This window comes from Caenorhabditis briggsae (genome assembly GCF_000004555.2).
Source record: "Caenorhabditis briggsae complete genome, chrIV, whole genome shotgun sequence".
Lineage (NCBI taxonomy): Eukaryota > Metazoa > Nematoda > Chromadorea > Rhabditida > Rhabditidae > Caenorhabditis > Caenorhabditis briggsae.
In genome coordinates, this window is record NC_013487.2 from 11,318,264 (window position 1) to 11,331,472 (window position 13,209).

The 13,209-nt window shown below is 36.9% G+C and overlaps 2 protein-coding genes across 2 annotated transcripts; one reads left to right on the top strand and one right to left on the bottom strand.

Moving 5' to 3' along the window:
• Nucleotides 1–7,151: 7,151 nt before the first annotated feature.
• Cbr-clec-51 lies at nucleotides 7,152–8,302 on the top strand (the record flags this gene model as incomplete). Its single annotated transcript, XM_002633979.1, has 6 exons — nucleotides 7,152–7,243; nucleotides 7,285–7,673; nucleotides 7,720–7,778; nucleotides 7,825–7,930; nucleotides 7,976–8,145; nucleotides 8,195–8,302. 6 exons carry the CDS (start codon nucleotides 7,152–7,154, stop codon nucleotides 8,300–8,302), a joined length of 924 nt encoding a protein of 307 aa, XP_002634025.1.
• A 523-nt stretch (nucleotides 8,303–8,825) lies between these two features.
• Cbr-faah-1 lies at nucleotides 8,826–11,347 on the bottom strand (the record flags this gene model as incomplete). Its single annotated transcript, XM_002633978.1, has 6 exons — nucleotides 8,826–9,037; nucleotides 9,082–9,270; nucleotides 9,327–9,765; nucleotides 10,081–10,436; nucleotides 10,588–11,035; nucleotides 11,273–11,347. 6 exons carry the CDS (start codon nucleotides 11,345–11,347, stop codon nucleotides 8,826–8,828), a joined length of 1,719 nt encoding a protein of 572 aa, XP_002634024.1.
• Nucleotides 11,348–13,209: the final 1,862 nt, after the last annotated feature.

A 13,209-nucleotide genomic window follows, 5' to 3' on the forward strand; every position in this document is an offset into this window, starting at 1 on the left:
TCCGAAGTTTTCAAAACCGGGGTTTTTTTCAAATATCCAAAATCTATAAGTTTTGAAATTTTGAAGTTTCTCCCCATTCCGAAAAGGCCATTCCGAACATCCCTGATCAAAATGCTAACTACGGACCGAATTAAGAAAAAAAATTAGTGGCAGCCACATATTAACCGAAGGAGGGTTCTCTGCTTGAATTGTCAGTGAGAAATGTAAACATAACGCGAGAGAAGTGGAACGATAGCATCAAAAGTGAAATGGAATCTTTACAAGAAAACTGTGTGAAAAGAGAAGAAAAAATACCGAAAACCGACGAAAAAAACAAGCGATGAGACATAGAAATTAGAGCAAAAAGATTGGGATCGAGAGAAATCTCAAAGGGGAATTCTCTTGTAAGGTTGCGAAAGAGTTGAATAAACATAATAAGGTTTGTGGTTTGATTTTTGAAAACAAGAACAACTTCCCATGTACATAAAAAGTCTGAATGGCGATATTTTCTAAATAAGTTCTACAACAAGTTTCTCGATCTAAATTGACGAACACATGCAAATGAATTGAAACACACATTCGTCGGAGGCAATACACTTGGAGCGTGTCTAATGAGAAGATAAGGAGTGGAAAACGACACACACAACTTGTTATCGGTTCCTATCAGCTTCTCCTCTTTTTTCCCAATACAACGATAGGACTGTGTCAACGTCTTCATGGTTTTTTTCTTGATTCTCAGTTTTCTTCTTTTAATCATCATTATAATCGCCATGTGCGGAGAGAGAGAGAAACGAGGAAGGGCGTGGGTTATCGAGAACGCTTATCTAGCAAACGATAAATCGAAGTTGACGGGTGGGAACTTAATTAATGGCGCGGGCAGCGAAAATATGTTTTTTCCGAAGCGAAACGCCAATCTTCGATCATCTCTCGGCTAACTGCACCTATCAGTGAGACTTATAAGTCAGCTTGGCAATTACACTTTAATTGATCAAAAAGAGCTATTTAAACAACTTCGAAATTCCCTTAATGAAAGCTTTTTGAATTGAAAAAATTGAAAATTCACAAAAAAACAAAAAATGTGCATCTTGTCGTCAAATGAGGCGAGTATACACAGTTTTGTCTACAGTAACCTCGTGTGCTAGAAAACAGGAAACGAGAAAGTGGGCGGAGCCGCACAGTTTTTATGGGGCTGATGGTGAAAAACTGTGTGCATGTTACAATTTAGGGATACAGTAATATTCTGGTACAAAAAATGAGATGTTGAAGAGAAACTGCTGTGGCTGTGGCCGGAGGTCCCACAACGACAACTATCGTAACCTAAACGTATTTTTATTCTTCCTATTAATTTTCTCGTTTTTCACTGCTTTCCGAAAAATAAAAAATTTTGGTAGTGGAAAAATTCACTGAAACGCACGAAAATCGAGATAATAAGTCCGGAAAGCAAAAATATTCCTAGGTTACGGTAGTTTTCCTTGTGGGACCATTTTAATATATCTGACGGGAAAAAAAAAACTATCGAGAATTTCCTGATCTCATAGACACATCCGCCTTCAGAAGATGTCACAAAGGAAGAGAATTCAGGTGGCTTGACAACATAAGAAATACATAAAATTATATATTCAATCTTGATCATATAGTCAAATGATGATGATGTTTGGAAAGTGAAAATAAATGGAACAAGACGAAAACTTTCGCAGCCAGCGATCTGTCATATCCCTCAATACTATTCTTGTGCGGGGGATAAACAACAATAAGAATGAATATATATATATGCAAACGAATGAAAAAAGTTAGAAAAAAAACTAGTGAATGAAGATCAAAAGGCGATAAATAGAGAGAATAACACAAAGATAAAGATACATTGGGTGAGAGAGAGCGACCTTTTCAAAAGAACTATGGCAGGAAAGACAAAAAATAGTATCCCCTGGTGGTAAAAAAGCGAGCGGGGTGTCGTCTTTACGAGCTCCCGAGAGGTAATAAAGAAGACTTGAAGAAATAAAGAGACAGAAGCAGATGATGGAGGGAAGGAACAGGTCGAGAAGAAACGATAATTTGATTATAATCGAAATTGAAGTGGAGGAACCTTATAATCGAAATTGAAGTGGAGGAACCGGGATATGACCTGATTTCATATATTTATTTTCATCAAACTTCGCAAGACTTCTGGCAAACGCGCTCTAATCCGAATTCGGTGATGTTCGGTCTAGTGAAGGTTCCATATATTCATCACGGCTATTTTTCCGGAACGTTTTTATAAATATAAATGTTTCATTCCGATGGAATCCAGACGCAAAACCATAAGACTCTGCAGTTCAATTTAAAGTTTTCGTCTCGAGACTAACGCTAACCTTACTGTATTCATACGGTAATTCCGTTTGAGCGCATTTGCCAAACTTTCCAAAAAAAAAATCTTCTGAAAAGAGCTCCAAAGCTCTAATCTGTTCAAATCTGTCTTGATTCTTCTCGGAATAGAAACATCTCTGTATGGGGGATTTGAAAGTTTGAAAAGTAAGAAAAAAGTGAGAAACAGGAATCTTTTGACGACTAATGGATTCGCTTCTTCTTCTTCAATGCAAACAGTGCTGTTGCTGGCTGCGAGGCGCATTAAAATGATATGCGTGACGCCCTTTTAGGTGTTTGGAACGTTGCCCATTTGGACTGTGGCAGAGCGGGGAGGGCTTTAAAAGAGAATTTGAAAGGGTGTATTTGAAAATAATAATAAAAATAGTAATAAATACCATTTAGATATACAGCTATTGACACATTTAACAACAATTGAATGTATTTATTTTTGTATGAGAGAAGGAGAGTGAAAAATGAGTGGAGGAAAAAAAAGAGAGAATAGAACTGATTTGGCATTCTGAATAAGCGGTGTGAGAGCATTTGCTAATTTTCCATCAGTGGAAAAAAAAGAAAGTGGTTGAATACCGTAGTTGCAAAAGGTTCGCCTTTACATATAGAGCTGGGACAAAAAATCTGGAGCTGTGGAAGAGAAAATTTTGTGGTCATGGCGAACGGTCCCCGTAAAGAAAACTACAGTAACCTGAAATTTTCAGTCCTTTTTTCTCGATCGCTATTCCTTTCGAAAACTTTTTTGTTGGAAACTTCTAGACAAGTCAGAAAATACAATTTTTCTGAATCTTTAAAATTGCCAAAAATGACCAAAAATGTAAGATCAAGAAAATAAATCCGGAAAATAAAACTATTTTGAAGTTAGTGTAGTTGTCGTTGTGGGACCTCTGGCAATGGTCACTGGCGTTTATCTTCCCTATCACGAATTTTTGTAATAGAAATTTTCTTACGGAAGAGGGTTTTTTTTTACAAATTTGAACATTGAAAAAATGGTAGTCTGAATATCGAATAAGGTTGGACTAGAATAACTATAGAGAAGGATTTTTGAACGGATTGATCATCTTCGAAAAAATGTATTTAAATAAAGAATTAGATCATAAGAACAACTGAAAAGGAAGTAAAAATAGAAAGGGGTACTACCGAATCCTGGTTTTAAAGTTGACCGTAAAACCTGTTACAGTAAGGCCCCTAACATTTAACTTTGAGCCAATTTATCTCAGTTCCTGTCGAAGATCTGAAAATGTTGTTAACTAATAAAATGTTTATCATAATATCGCAAACATTTTTTCAGTTTACACATTTTTGATATCTCTTATAGGAGTCGAGATAATTTAGCTCAAACTTGACAAACAGTAGAAATTTGAAATTTGAAAAGAACAAAGAATAGTTCAGAACAGATGTGTTTAGTTATAACTAACAATCCTATTTTTTTCCAAGACCAGAAGACTCTCTCCCATTTTTTGTGCTCCAGTGAGAAGCTGGTTGGTTGAGGATGACAAGTCAATTTGTGGATGGCAAGAAGCCGACAATGGGAAAATGGAGGGGCACAAAACGGGTGGATTGTTTGGCCGTAAGTGGCGTGGTGGTTGTGGTGATGGGAGAAGGAATGGGACGTCCTGTTTGCACAGTCTTGTCTTGTCGAAACTCTCCCACGGAGTTCCCGCACAACAAAACAAATCGAGAATAGCTGATGAAGAGACAAAAAACGATAATAAAGAAGAAAATGAGAAGCAGCAGAACGTTCTGGCACGTCTTCCAGCAGTTCGAAGAAGAAGAAGGCAACGAAGACGTCACCAAAAACAAAAGAAGAAGGGGAATCAGGATCTGAAGTGGTGACACTGAATACCCTTGAGACGGAAAGATGGGCGCCCTCAGCAAAATGTCGTTTCTTTTTGGTGTTGTTGTTGCTGGTGGTAGATGTACTCATTTATTTTCTCTCCGAGACAACTAATTTCGAGTCGAAAACTATTGTAAATGAGGGAAGAAGGGACGAAGTGGAAAATTGCAGAATATGTACTTGGAAAAGAAGTGAGATGATTCTAAAAATAGGTAAGACTAGAACGACACAAAAATTCTGAAATCAATTTTCATCGAATTGAAAGAGGTTGGAAACTGTCAGAAATGATTCATATTTGAATCTTGGAAATAAGTCTTGAGTGCTAGTTTGTGTGCTCCATGACTAACATGCATGTCAATTTCAAACTTTCCGGAGGGAATCAGTCTCGGTGCTTTGAATTTCTGTGCGCATAACACTCTAATAAACTTTTATCCTATATATCTCATTTACTGTAACAGATATCAAAAAGTTATCAACTAACAAAATGTTTATTATAATATCAAAATTATTTTCTCAGTAAACCACTTTTTGATATCTTTGAGAGGAATTAAGATAAACAAGCTCAAAGTTAAAAGTCAGAGGTGGCGTTTTATTAGAGTGTTTACGGTATTGGATATATTAGTCTTTCAAAATCTTTTAATTTGAATATAGCAACAGATCTTTTTCGGGTATCTTGAAACCAAAGAAAGTACAGTAATCCAATTTAAGAATTGCATAAAGATTTATTGGCAGACCCACTTTGTTCAATTTTGTTTGTTACTGCAAAATAGCAAATTTTGGAAAATAATTATTTAAAAAAGATGAAAAGTATTTAAGGATTTGAGTGAAAGAAATAATAATACGCTATTTATAATTCAGCTGATAATTGTCCAATTTTGAAAATAATGAAATTACTGAGTTTAAAATTAAAGTTTCTTCAAAATTTGCCTAAACACGACTAGAATCCGATAATTTTCAGTTTTTTCGATTTTTGTGGTGGGACCCAAAAGCACCGTAAATGTCATAGTTTGCCAAAACTAGTTCTGTTTGGGCTCAATTCAAAGCTCTCAACGTTACAAAAGCAATGTTATTAGTTTCAAAAGAAGAGTGGAAGAAATAATACTACAGTTTAAAGATAGTTTGAGCCCAACTCTTTGTTATTTTTTCGAATATTTTAGAATTGGGAATAAATATGGTCTAATTAATAATTCCGAACTATGTATTTATAAACCAAAAAACAGTGAAAAGAGGGAAAAAATTGCACGGTGGTTTGCGGTATGAATGCAATAAATGAGGTCAGGCCTAGCCGGTAGTTACCCTTCAACATTCTGCGTCTTCACAGAATTCTCCATTCAAAAAATCCTTTTTATTCTTCTTCTTCTTGGCATAGTCGCGGCGCGATAAATCCACATAGAGTGAGAGAGTATCGGAATCAGAAGAGGTCGCAGACACTCCGACAGTCTCTTCTGTGTGTACAACACTTTGGCGTAGCTGAACGCACTCTCACCAGGCCATCTCTGACACCCTCTGATTCAGGTATAGTATCTCTTTCGGGGTCTACTACGAACAGTTTCTATCTATACTGTGAAAAGGGATTATCAATCGTGCATATTGCAATGGAAATGGTCATTCTTCTCTCCTTTCTTTTGTTTATTTGTTTGTCTTATTCTTCTTCTCTTTTCCCCCGCAAAAGGATTTTCAAATGAAATACACTTTATTTCTTGAGAAAAAGAAAAAGAAACAAAGGATGAAACAATATTGAAGCCAAGGGGAATCCGTCAACTCTGGATATGTAGACATCTCCTGGATCCAACAGGATTTTCTCCTCTGAATTCACTTTAGTTCTCTTTACTCAATTGGATTACCTATTACCTTGCGATACCAATTGACTTGAATTGGGTCAAGGTCCTCTTCCTGTAATATGGCTTTCCTGGTAACTAAATAGTCAACGATATCCATTCACAAGGGTGTTTGATTAGTTGTAAATGGTCATGGCTACATGGATACAGTATTCTCAAGTGTGGGAAAGAAATGGATTAAATACAATACAAGATGACACCAGTAAAACAATACAATCACAATGGAAACTATTCTCATGATGAATTGGTATAACCAATTTGGAAGATAAACTAAATCTCTAACAACCTACCAAGCTCTTAATACCGTTAACACTCTAATAGAATAATTTCCCTGACTTTTAGTTTTGAGCTCAATTATCTCGGTACTTTTAAAAGATATCAGAAAGTTGTCAACGGATAAAATAATTACTATGTTATAAGCAACATTTTATCAGTTAATCACTTTTCGATATCTTTCACAGGAACCTAGATACATTAGCTCAATGGTAAAAGTAAGCGGGAGTCATTCTATTAGAGTGTAATTTTTAGGATCTTGTATTTTCGTAATTATTTTCTGGTCTATTTTTTTCGATTCTTCGACAAATTTTTATCGTTTTTAAACTGTTTATTTTTGTTTCAAAAATCCAAAATTAAAAAAACATGTTTTTTTCAATGCGCCTCTAAGGATAACCGGACCTAAGCTCCGCCCATCCTTGAATTTTCGATATCCGACGTGCATTGAAATCAGACCTGACCTATAATCCTAATATTGAATTTAAAAAAAAATGTGAAGAACCAATCATCAGTTTCGTTTCCGTTTTTTTGGCCCATCTTTGAAACCGATCTTCATTTTTGAATATCTATGAAAAAAATGCTGATAAAAAGATAGTTTGAACTCGTGGTTTCTTCATACACCTAGCACAGGACACTACTACACTGTTTTTAGAAAGGCCATTAAAACTTTGTGATCACTGAAATCACATAACCACATTTCCGTATTTGTTACAGATTTTAATAGGATCCTCTTCCTGAAAGATTACGAATTTGATCACTTTATTATCACACATCCGTGAGAAATGATCAGAGAAAGTGATAGACTACACAATTGGGGAAGAACAATGATATAAAAGAATGGTCTCATTATCAGCAGCCGTCAGTTTGAAACAATGTTTCAACCGATGCTCCTTCTTTCTCTCCTTTTACCTTTGGTTTCTGCTCAATGTGGACCTGGAGCTGTATTCCAATCATCTAGTTCTAGGTTAGAAAAGGTTCTAGACGTTTAAGAAATTTCAATTTCAGATGTCTAACATTCTTCCGAACAGCAACGGATTTCCAAAGCGCTGAAGCGATTTGTGCCACTCTGAATGGTCACTTGGTCTCGATTCACAACACTATCGACAACACTTTCGTTTCCAGTCAAGCTCAAAAATATTTCGATGGATCAGCATGGCTCGGAGCCAAAACTACTGCTCCAGATGTCACCAACCCATTGAACTGGTATTGGACTGATGGAAGCAACTTTGATTATCAGAATTACCGAGTTGGAGAGCCAAGTGCTCAAGGATCCACCGCTTGTATGCAACTTCAGACCGGAACTGCTAAATGGTTGACTGCCAACTGCACATCCCAATTGCCATTCATCTGCTCTTATTCTTCAAGCGTCACACCAACATGTCCAACTGTTACCAGTAAGTCAAAAGGATAAAGAAGGCTGATCTAATAATGGAATTTCAGTTCCAAGCCACTGCCCATCTGGATATACCTGGTACGATGAGACTGATTTCTGTTACAAGGTAATTCCAAAAAATCCTTGTTCTTCGAATCTTTTTAAAAATTCAGAGCACTGTTCGATTCACAAGCTTCAATGACGCTCGTAGCGCTTGCCAAGCTGATGGAGGAGATTTGGCTTCGATTCACTCTCAAACTGAAAATCAATTCCTTGTTGGTAAGTTTTTTAAACAGATCTTCAAAGTGAAATTCATCATTTCAGAACTCTCAAAAGCCGGAATCACCAATAAGGACAAAGGTCACAATGATGATGTGTTCATCGGATTGATCTACCAAAACTCTAAATGGCAATGGACTGATGGAACTCCTGTGAATTATCTCAACTGGGGAGATGGTGAGCCAAATAATATGGGGAAAGAATGGTGGACCTCGGTGAGTTTTTGATTGAATCATCATCTTCAAATAACCGCTCCATTTTAAGTTGGTCGCTGATCCACATGAGGACAAAAACACAGAAGACACTCGATGGAACAACGTTGCACAGATCGACATGAGAGCTTATATTTGCAAGAGAGCACCACTTCATTAAATGTCACTTTTTGCAGAAAATAAATATATTATAAATGTCATGATCAAAACCTCGGAATTTCCAGAAAGTTTCAGAAATTCACGAAATTTAGAAATTAGGAAGCTGGGAAGCTCCGAAATTCCACAAATTTCTAAATTCAATGTTCAGATTTGCCATTCAGAATTGCCAGCAAATTCTGAAAATCAGTAAATACAATATTCCAAAGAATTCGTGAATTCAGAAATTCAGAAATTCAAAATTGTAAAAACTCAAAAAGTTTCAGAATATTCCAAATGTCAGAAATTTAATGTCAAAAATTTAATTTAATAATTGGGAGATCCAGAATTTTTGAAAATGAGTTATTCTACTAAACTCCAGGAAAAAAAAATTTCAGAAAAATCTGAAAATCTCGAAGTGTCTGATTCTCCCGGAATCGCAAAGTTACTGTTAAATTGACATCATACATTTTAACTTTATTTTTTTACAAGGAACCAGAAAAGGAATATGAAAGATTCAATACCAAAATTTAATTTGAGAGTTTCTTCTACTTTCCAGTGATTGCCAATTCAATTTCTCTCATTGTTCTCAAAACTGCTTCTTCTCTGAATGGAGGAGCAGCGACTTGTACTCCAATGGGCATACCGATGGCTCCAATAGTCGCCTTCTTGACAGTCTGATACCATTTATCAGTTTCCGGATACTCGTTGATCAGCTTCTCTTCATCAGACTTGCTAACAGTGGTGACTGGGACAACTCCTGAAATGTTTCACATTACTGAAAGAGTGTTTATGTAACAAAACCTGCTCCAAAATCAAGCAAATTGTAGAGGCAAGTGTAGCTGACTCCAGAGACGACCTTTGATGGGATGTCGTGTTGTGGAGCTGGCATAACGGATGCTGGGCAGAGAATAACATCCAAATTGTCTTTCATCATCATTCCAACGTACTCCTCACGATAGGCTTCAATATCAGCGTATGCTTCTCTCAGTTCTGAAATTCTTGTGCTATTTTTTGGTTGTTAGGGCTAGCCTAGCAGCACAACTAACCAAAAGTATCTCTTGTCAACGATTGCATCAAAACTGCCATTCTTGGGAAGACCAACGAGACTGGATAGCTGAGAATACGTTGAACCCAAGTTGGAACCATCCAAAGAGTCACTTGGAATCGAATAGTGGGTTCGATGATATCCTTCAACAGCTTGTTCAAAACGTACTGGCCTCCATCCAAACAGACAGCTCTGAAGTACAATTGCATGACTTTTGTAAGTCGTGGTGGATAGAATGGGATGACAGTGTGCCCAGCGTTTTCGAGATGTTTCTTTGATTCGAGAACCGCTCTTTGGAGAGCTGGCGTTGGAGTGAACCATCCATCGTCTATGTAGTATCCGACACGAAGTTTCTTCTCACTTGAGTATAAGGATTCGTTCCAGTGAACTGGTGGGCAGTATGGATCACGATCCGATTGGAAGTCGATATCTCCCCAGACCTGAAATGAGATAATTTTGTTTCTTCAATGGGGCGGATAACTGCTAGATGCCGTCCGAAAAGATGCGGACTATTTTCAAATTTTCTGGTTCAACTGGTCTTGTTCTTTGAATCATACTTCAGTTGATGTCAACAACTTTCTTGTCATATGTTTTCCATTTTGTTGTCTGGGAAACCTGTGACATCCAAAAAGGCTAAAGTGTACTTCTTATCATAGGAATCTTATCATTGAAATTCAACTAACTTTTGGAAATCAACGAGGAAGTCATATTTGATGATCAAAAACCAAAATGTGTCCCCTGACAGAAAAACTTACATTTCTCAAAAACTCAACATTAGCCCTCACATCCTGAGCCATCGGTCCATCATTCGCATCAATCATTGGCTTTCCTGGAACCGACGCCCCACCTCCACGATGAGCGAATCGCATTTTGGATGGCTTGATTCCAGCGGTTCCTGTGAAATGGCATGGGATTCGGACAGATCCTCCGACGTCAGTTCCGATGCCAATAATAGATCCACGTCCTCCGATAAGAGCTCCTTCTCCTCCAGAAGATCCACCACAAGTACGAGTGGAATCGAATGGATTCGTCGTTGTTCCGAAAAGAGGATTCGAGCAATTGTAACTGAGAAGGGATTGTGGAACATTGGTTTGGCAGAATGGGATCAGACCTGGAAAACGTTTTTGTATCAACCTGTGTTTATTTTTTTATTACTCTGATATTAAACTTTTTATTAGTTTTGATCTATGAAAAAATTATTAAAAAGCAATAAAATGCTGCCTGCCGAACTTCCTTATCGTTTAATTGGAATTTTAACTCACCAAGTTTTTTGTAATGCTCAATTTGAATAGAATCCTCTGTGGCTGGTCTGTAGGCGTCTTGAACAAAACCTCTTGTTGTATCATATCCTTTCACTTTCAGACATTCCTTCAATGAAAGTGGAACACCGAACATTGGTGGTTTCACATAGGATGCTTGTTTTGCCTTCTCATCCAACTCCTCAGCCTGTTGATCTGCTTCCAAAATGAAACAAGTCACTGCATTCGTTTTCTCATGGGCCAAAATGGCCTTGTGGAAATAGGTGCGAACCGCTTCCACGCATGTAACTGTTCCTTTTTGAAGTTCGTTTTGTAGCTGGATGAAATCAAGTCCTCCGACGTAATCTCTCCTTTTGGGGTCCAGTTTATCAGCGATTCTCCTAGTCTCCACGACGTTTTTGGCCAGATCATCACGTCTTCGTTGAGCAACTACTTCCAGTCTTTCAATGATCTGAAAATTGGTTTTTTTTGGTTTTGAAGAAGATTCAAAATGTTTGTTAAGTGGCTTCTTATGTTTTGTGTGTAAATGAAGAGAATTAGGAGAAAATAAATATCTGTATTTTTAGAAATCATCTGTCATATCACATGTGGTCGCAGGGTGTTCTTGTTAAACTGATATCCTATGGGAGAAGAAGAAATATATCAAACAGAGTCTACCAATTTCTAATAGATCTCTTGGGAAACCCACCTTCTTTCTGTTCGCTGTAAAATGGTAGTAATAGGCGCCTGCTCCTAAAAGTAGGAGTACCACATAGAAGAGCATGTTGCGACGACGATGCTGAAAATGTTTCGAGTTGAAATAAACTTCTTCTTTCCCATTCAAAATGGGTGGAGTTTGGAATAGGTGTGATAAAAACGATATTTTTATAGGCACATTTTCTTTGAGGAGGTGTTTGCCGACACACGAGATTCTGGTGAATGACACTAGAGAGATGACAAGTCACAAAAAATGAAGTTTGAAAAGGTGGATGGAAACAATAATAGCTAGAATCGCCATGGAAACTGAGAGCGAACAACAGATATCTATTAGAGAAAGGAAAGTTAGATGAAGTGAAAGGTACCAATTAGAGGAAGTAAAATATATCTAGGAAGTAAAACAAATTATTAGAGGGTAAAGTAAGAATGAGTGAAATGCCCAAGGTATCTCTTCATGGTTTTGTACACCATATAACCTGTAATATAAGGGCACCTTTAATAAAAGCGCCATTTTTTGTGAAATAAATAGATTTTAATGACTTTTTAACGAGATTTTTCGATGAAAAATATCGTAAAAATGACCGGAAGAATAGAAGATGGAATAGTTCAAAGAAGAGGGAGAACATACTAAAATTCGGAAAAAAAACCTCTCGAAATTATTTGAAGTGGACCTTGGTCTGTTAGTTCCAATAACAGAATCAAATTACACTTCAAAACTCAAACACTGTTTCAATATGTTTTGAATTTCGAAAAATAGGATTTTTGCAAAGAGACGAAAAATTCTATATATTTTCCAGATCACTGATTTGGTGCAAAACCTTTTCCTTTTCTGAAAACGAAAATTCAATCGAAACTGTAAAAAAGTGACTAGACGGAATTGAAAAGTATTAGGTTGGCCGGAAAGTAACTGTCCATTTTTTTATTCGTGAATAACACAAAAACAAGAACCATCCAAGATTGACAGGATGCACCGTCGTGGTCCACATGTTGATAACATTCAGCCAACTTGTGGATACCATACCTTCAAAAGCCAGTTGGCCGTGAATCAAAATATACCTTCCCGGACGTTTTTTTCTCATCGACAGTGTAAAATTATTTTCCCTCCAGATGACGTTGAATATCTCCGAATAGCCAATAATAAAAGGGTTAAGTCTGGAGTTTAAGGAAAGTGAAAAGCCGTCCATCCAAAGCGTCTTAGGACTGAATTGAGTTTCATTAAATAACTTGAGAATCTATGTTCCACGGTAAGTCAAGTAAGACCTGGGCCGCCTTAGCTGGACGTTCCTCCTTTACGCACTTCTAACTCCTGATTCGGCCCTTTTATTATTGATGATTAGGAGATATGCAACTTCATCTGGAGGAAAATAATTCAACACTGAAGTTGAGATAAAATCTGGACTCAAAAAATACTTTGTGTCGCAGCCAGCTGGCTTTTGAAGGTATGGTATCCACAAGTTGCCTGAATGTTGTCAACATTTCATGGACCGCGACGGTGCATACTGTCAATCTTGGATAACTCTTGCTTTTGTGTTATTCATTAATCAAAAAATGGACAGTTACTTTCCGGCCAACCTAATGCAAAAATGATTTGAAATTTAAATTTGATTTTGGTATTCCTGAAACTAGCCAGCAAATATATAAAACAAGATTTCAATTGAAAAAAAACTCAAAACTATGACTAATCGAATAGTCAGATACTAATATCATAATTTGTGATGGTCTCTCCGAAAAGGATGACTAAACAGAAAGCGAAGGAGGAGAACTTTTCTCAAATTCGGAGAAATTCAAAGTAGACATTTCGCGGGAAGGTCATAGAGCAAATAAAATGAGATTTTGTGTGTGTTTAAGAACTTATCAAGATTTTTTCAATCGAAGAATGAAAATCATATCAACAAGAATTAGACTGAAAAAAAACGAGGAAGAGAGGAA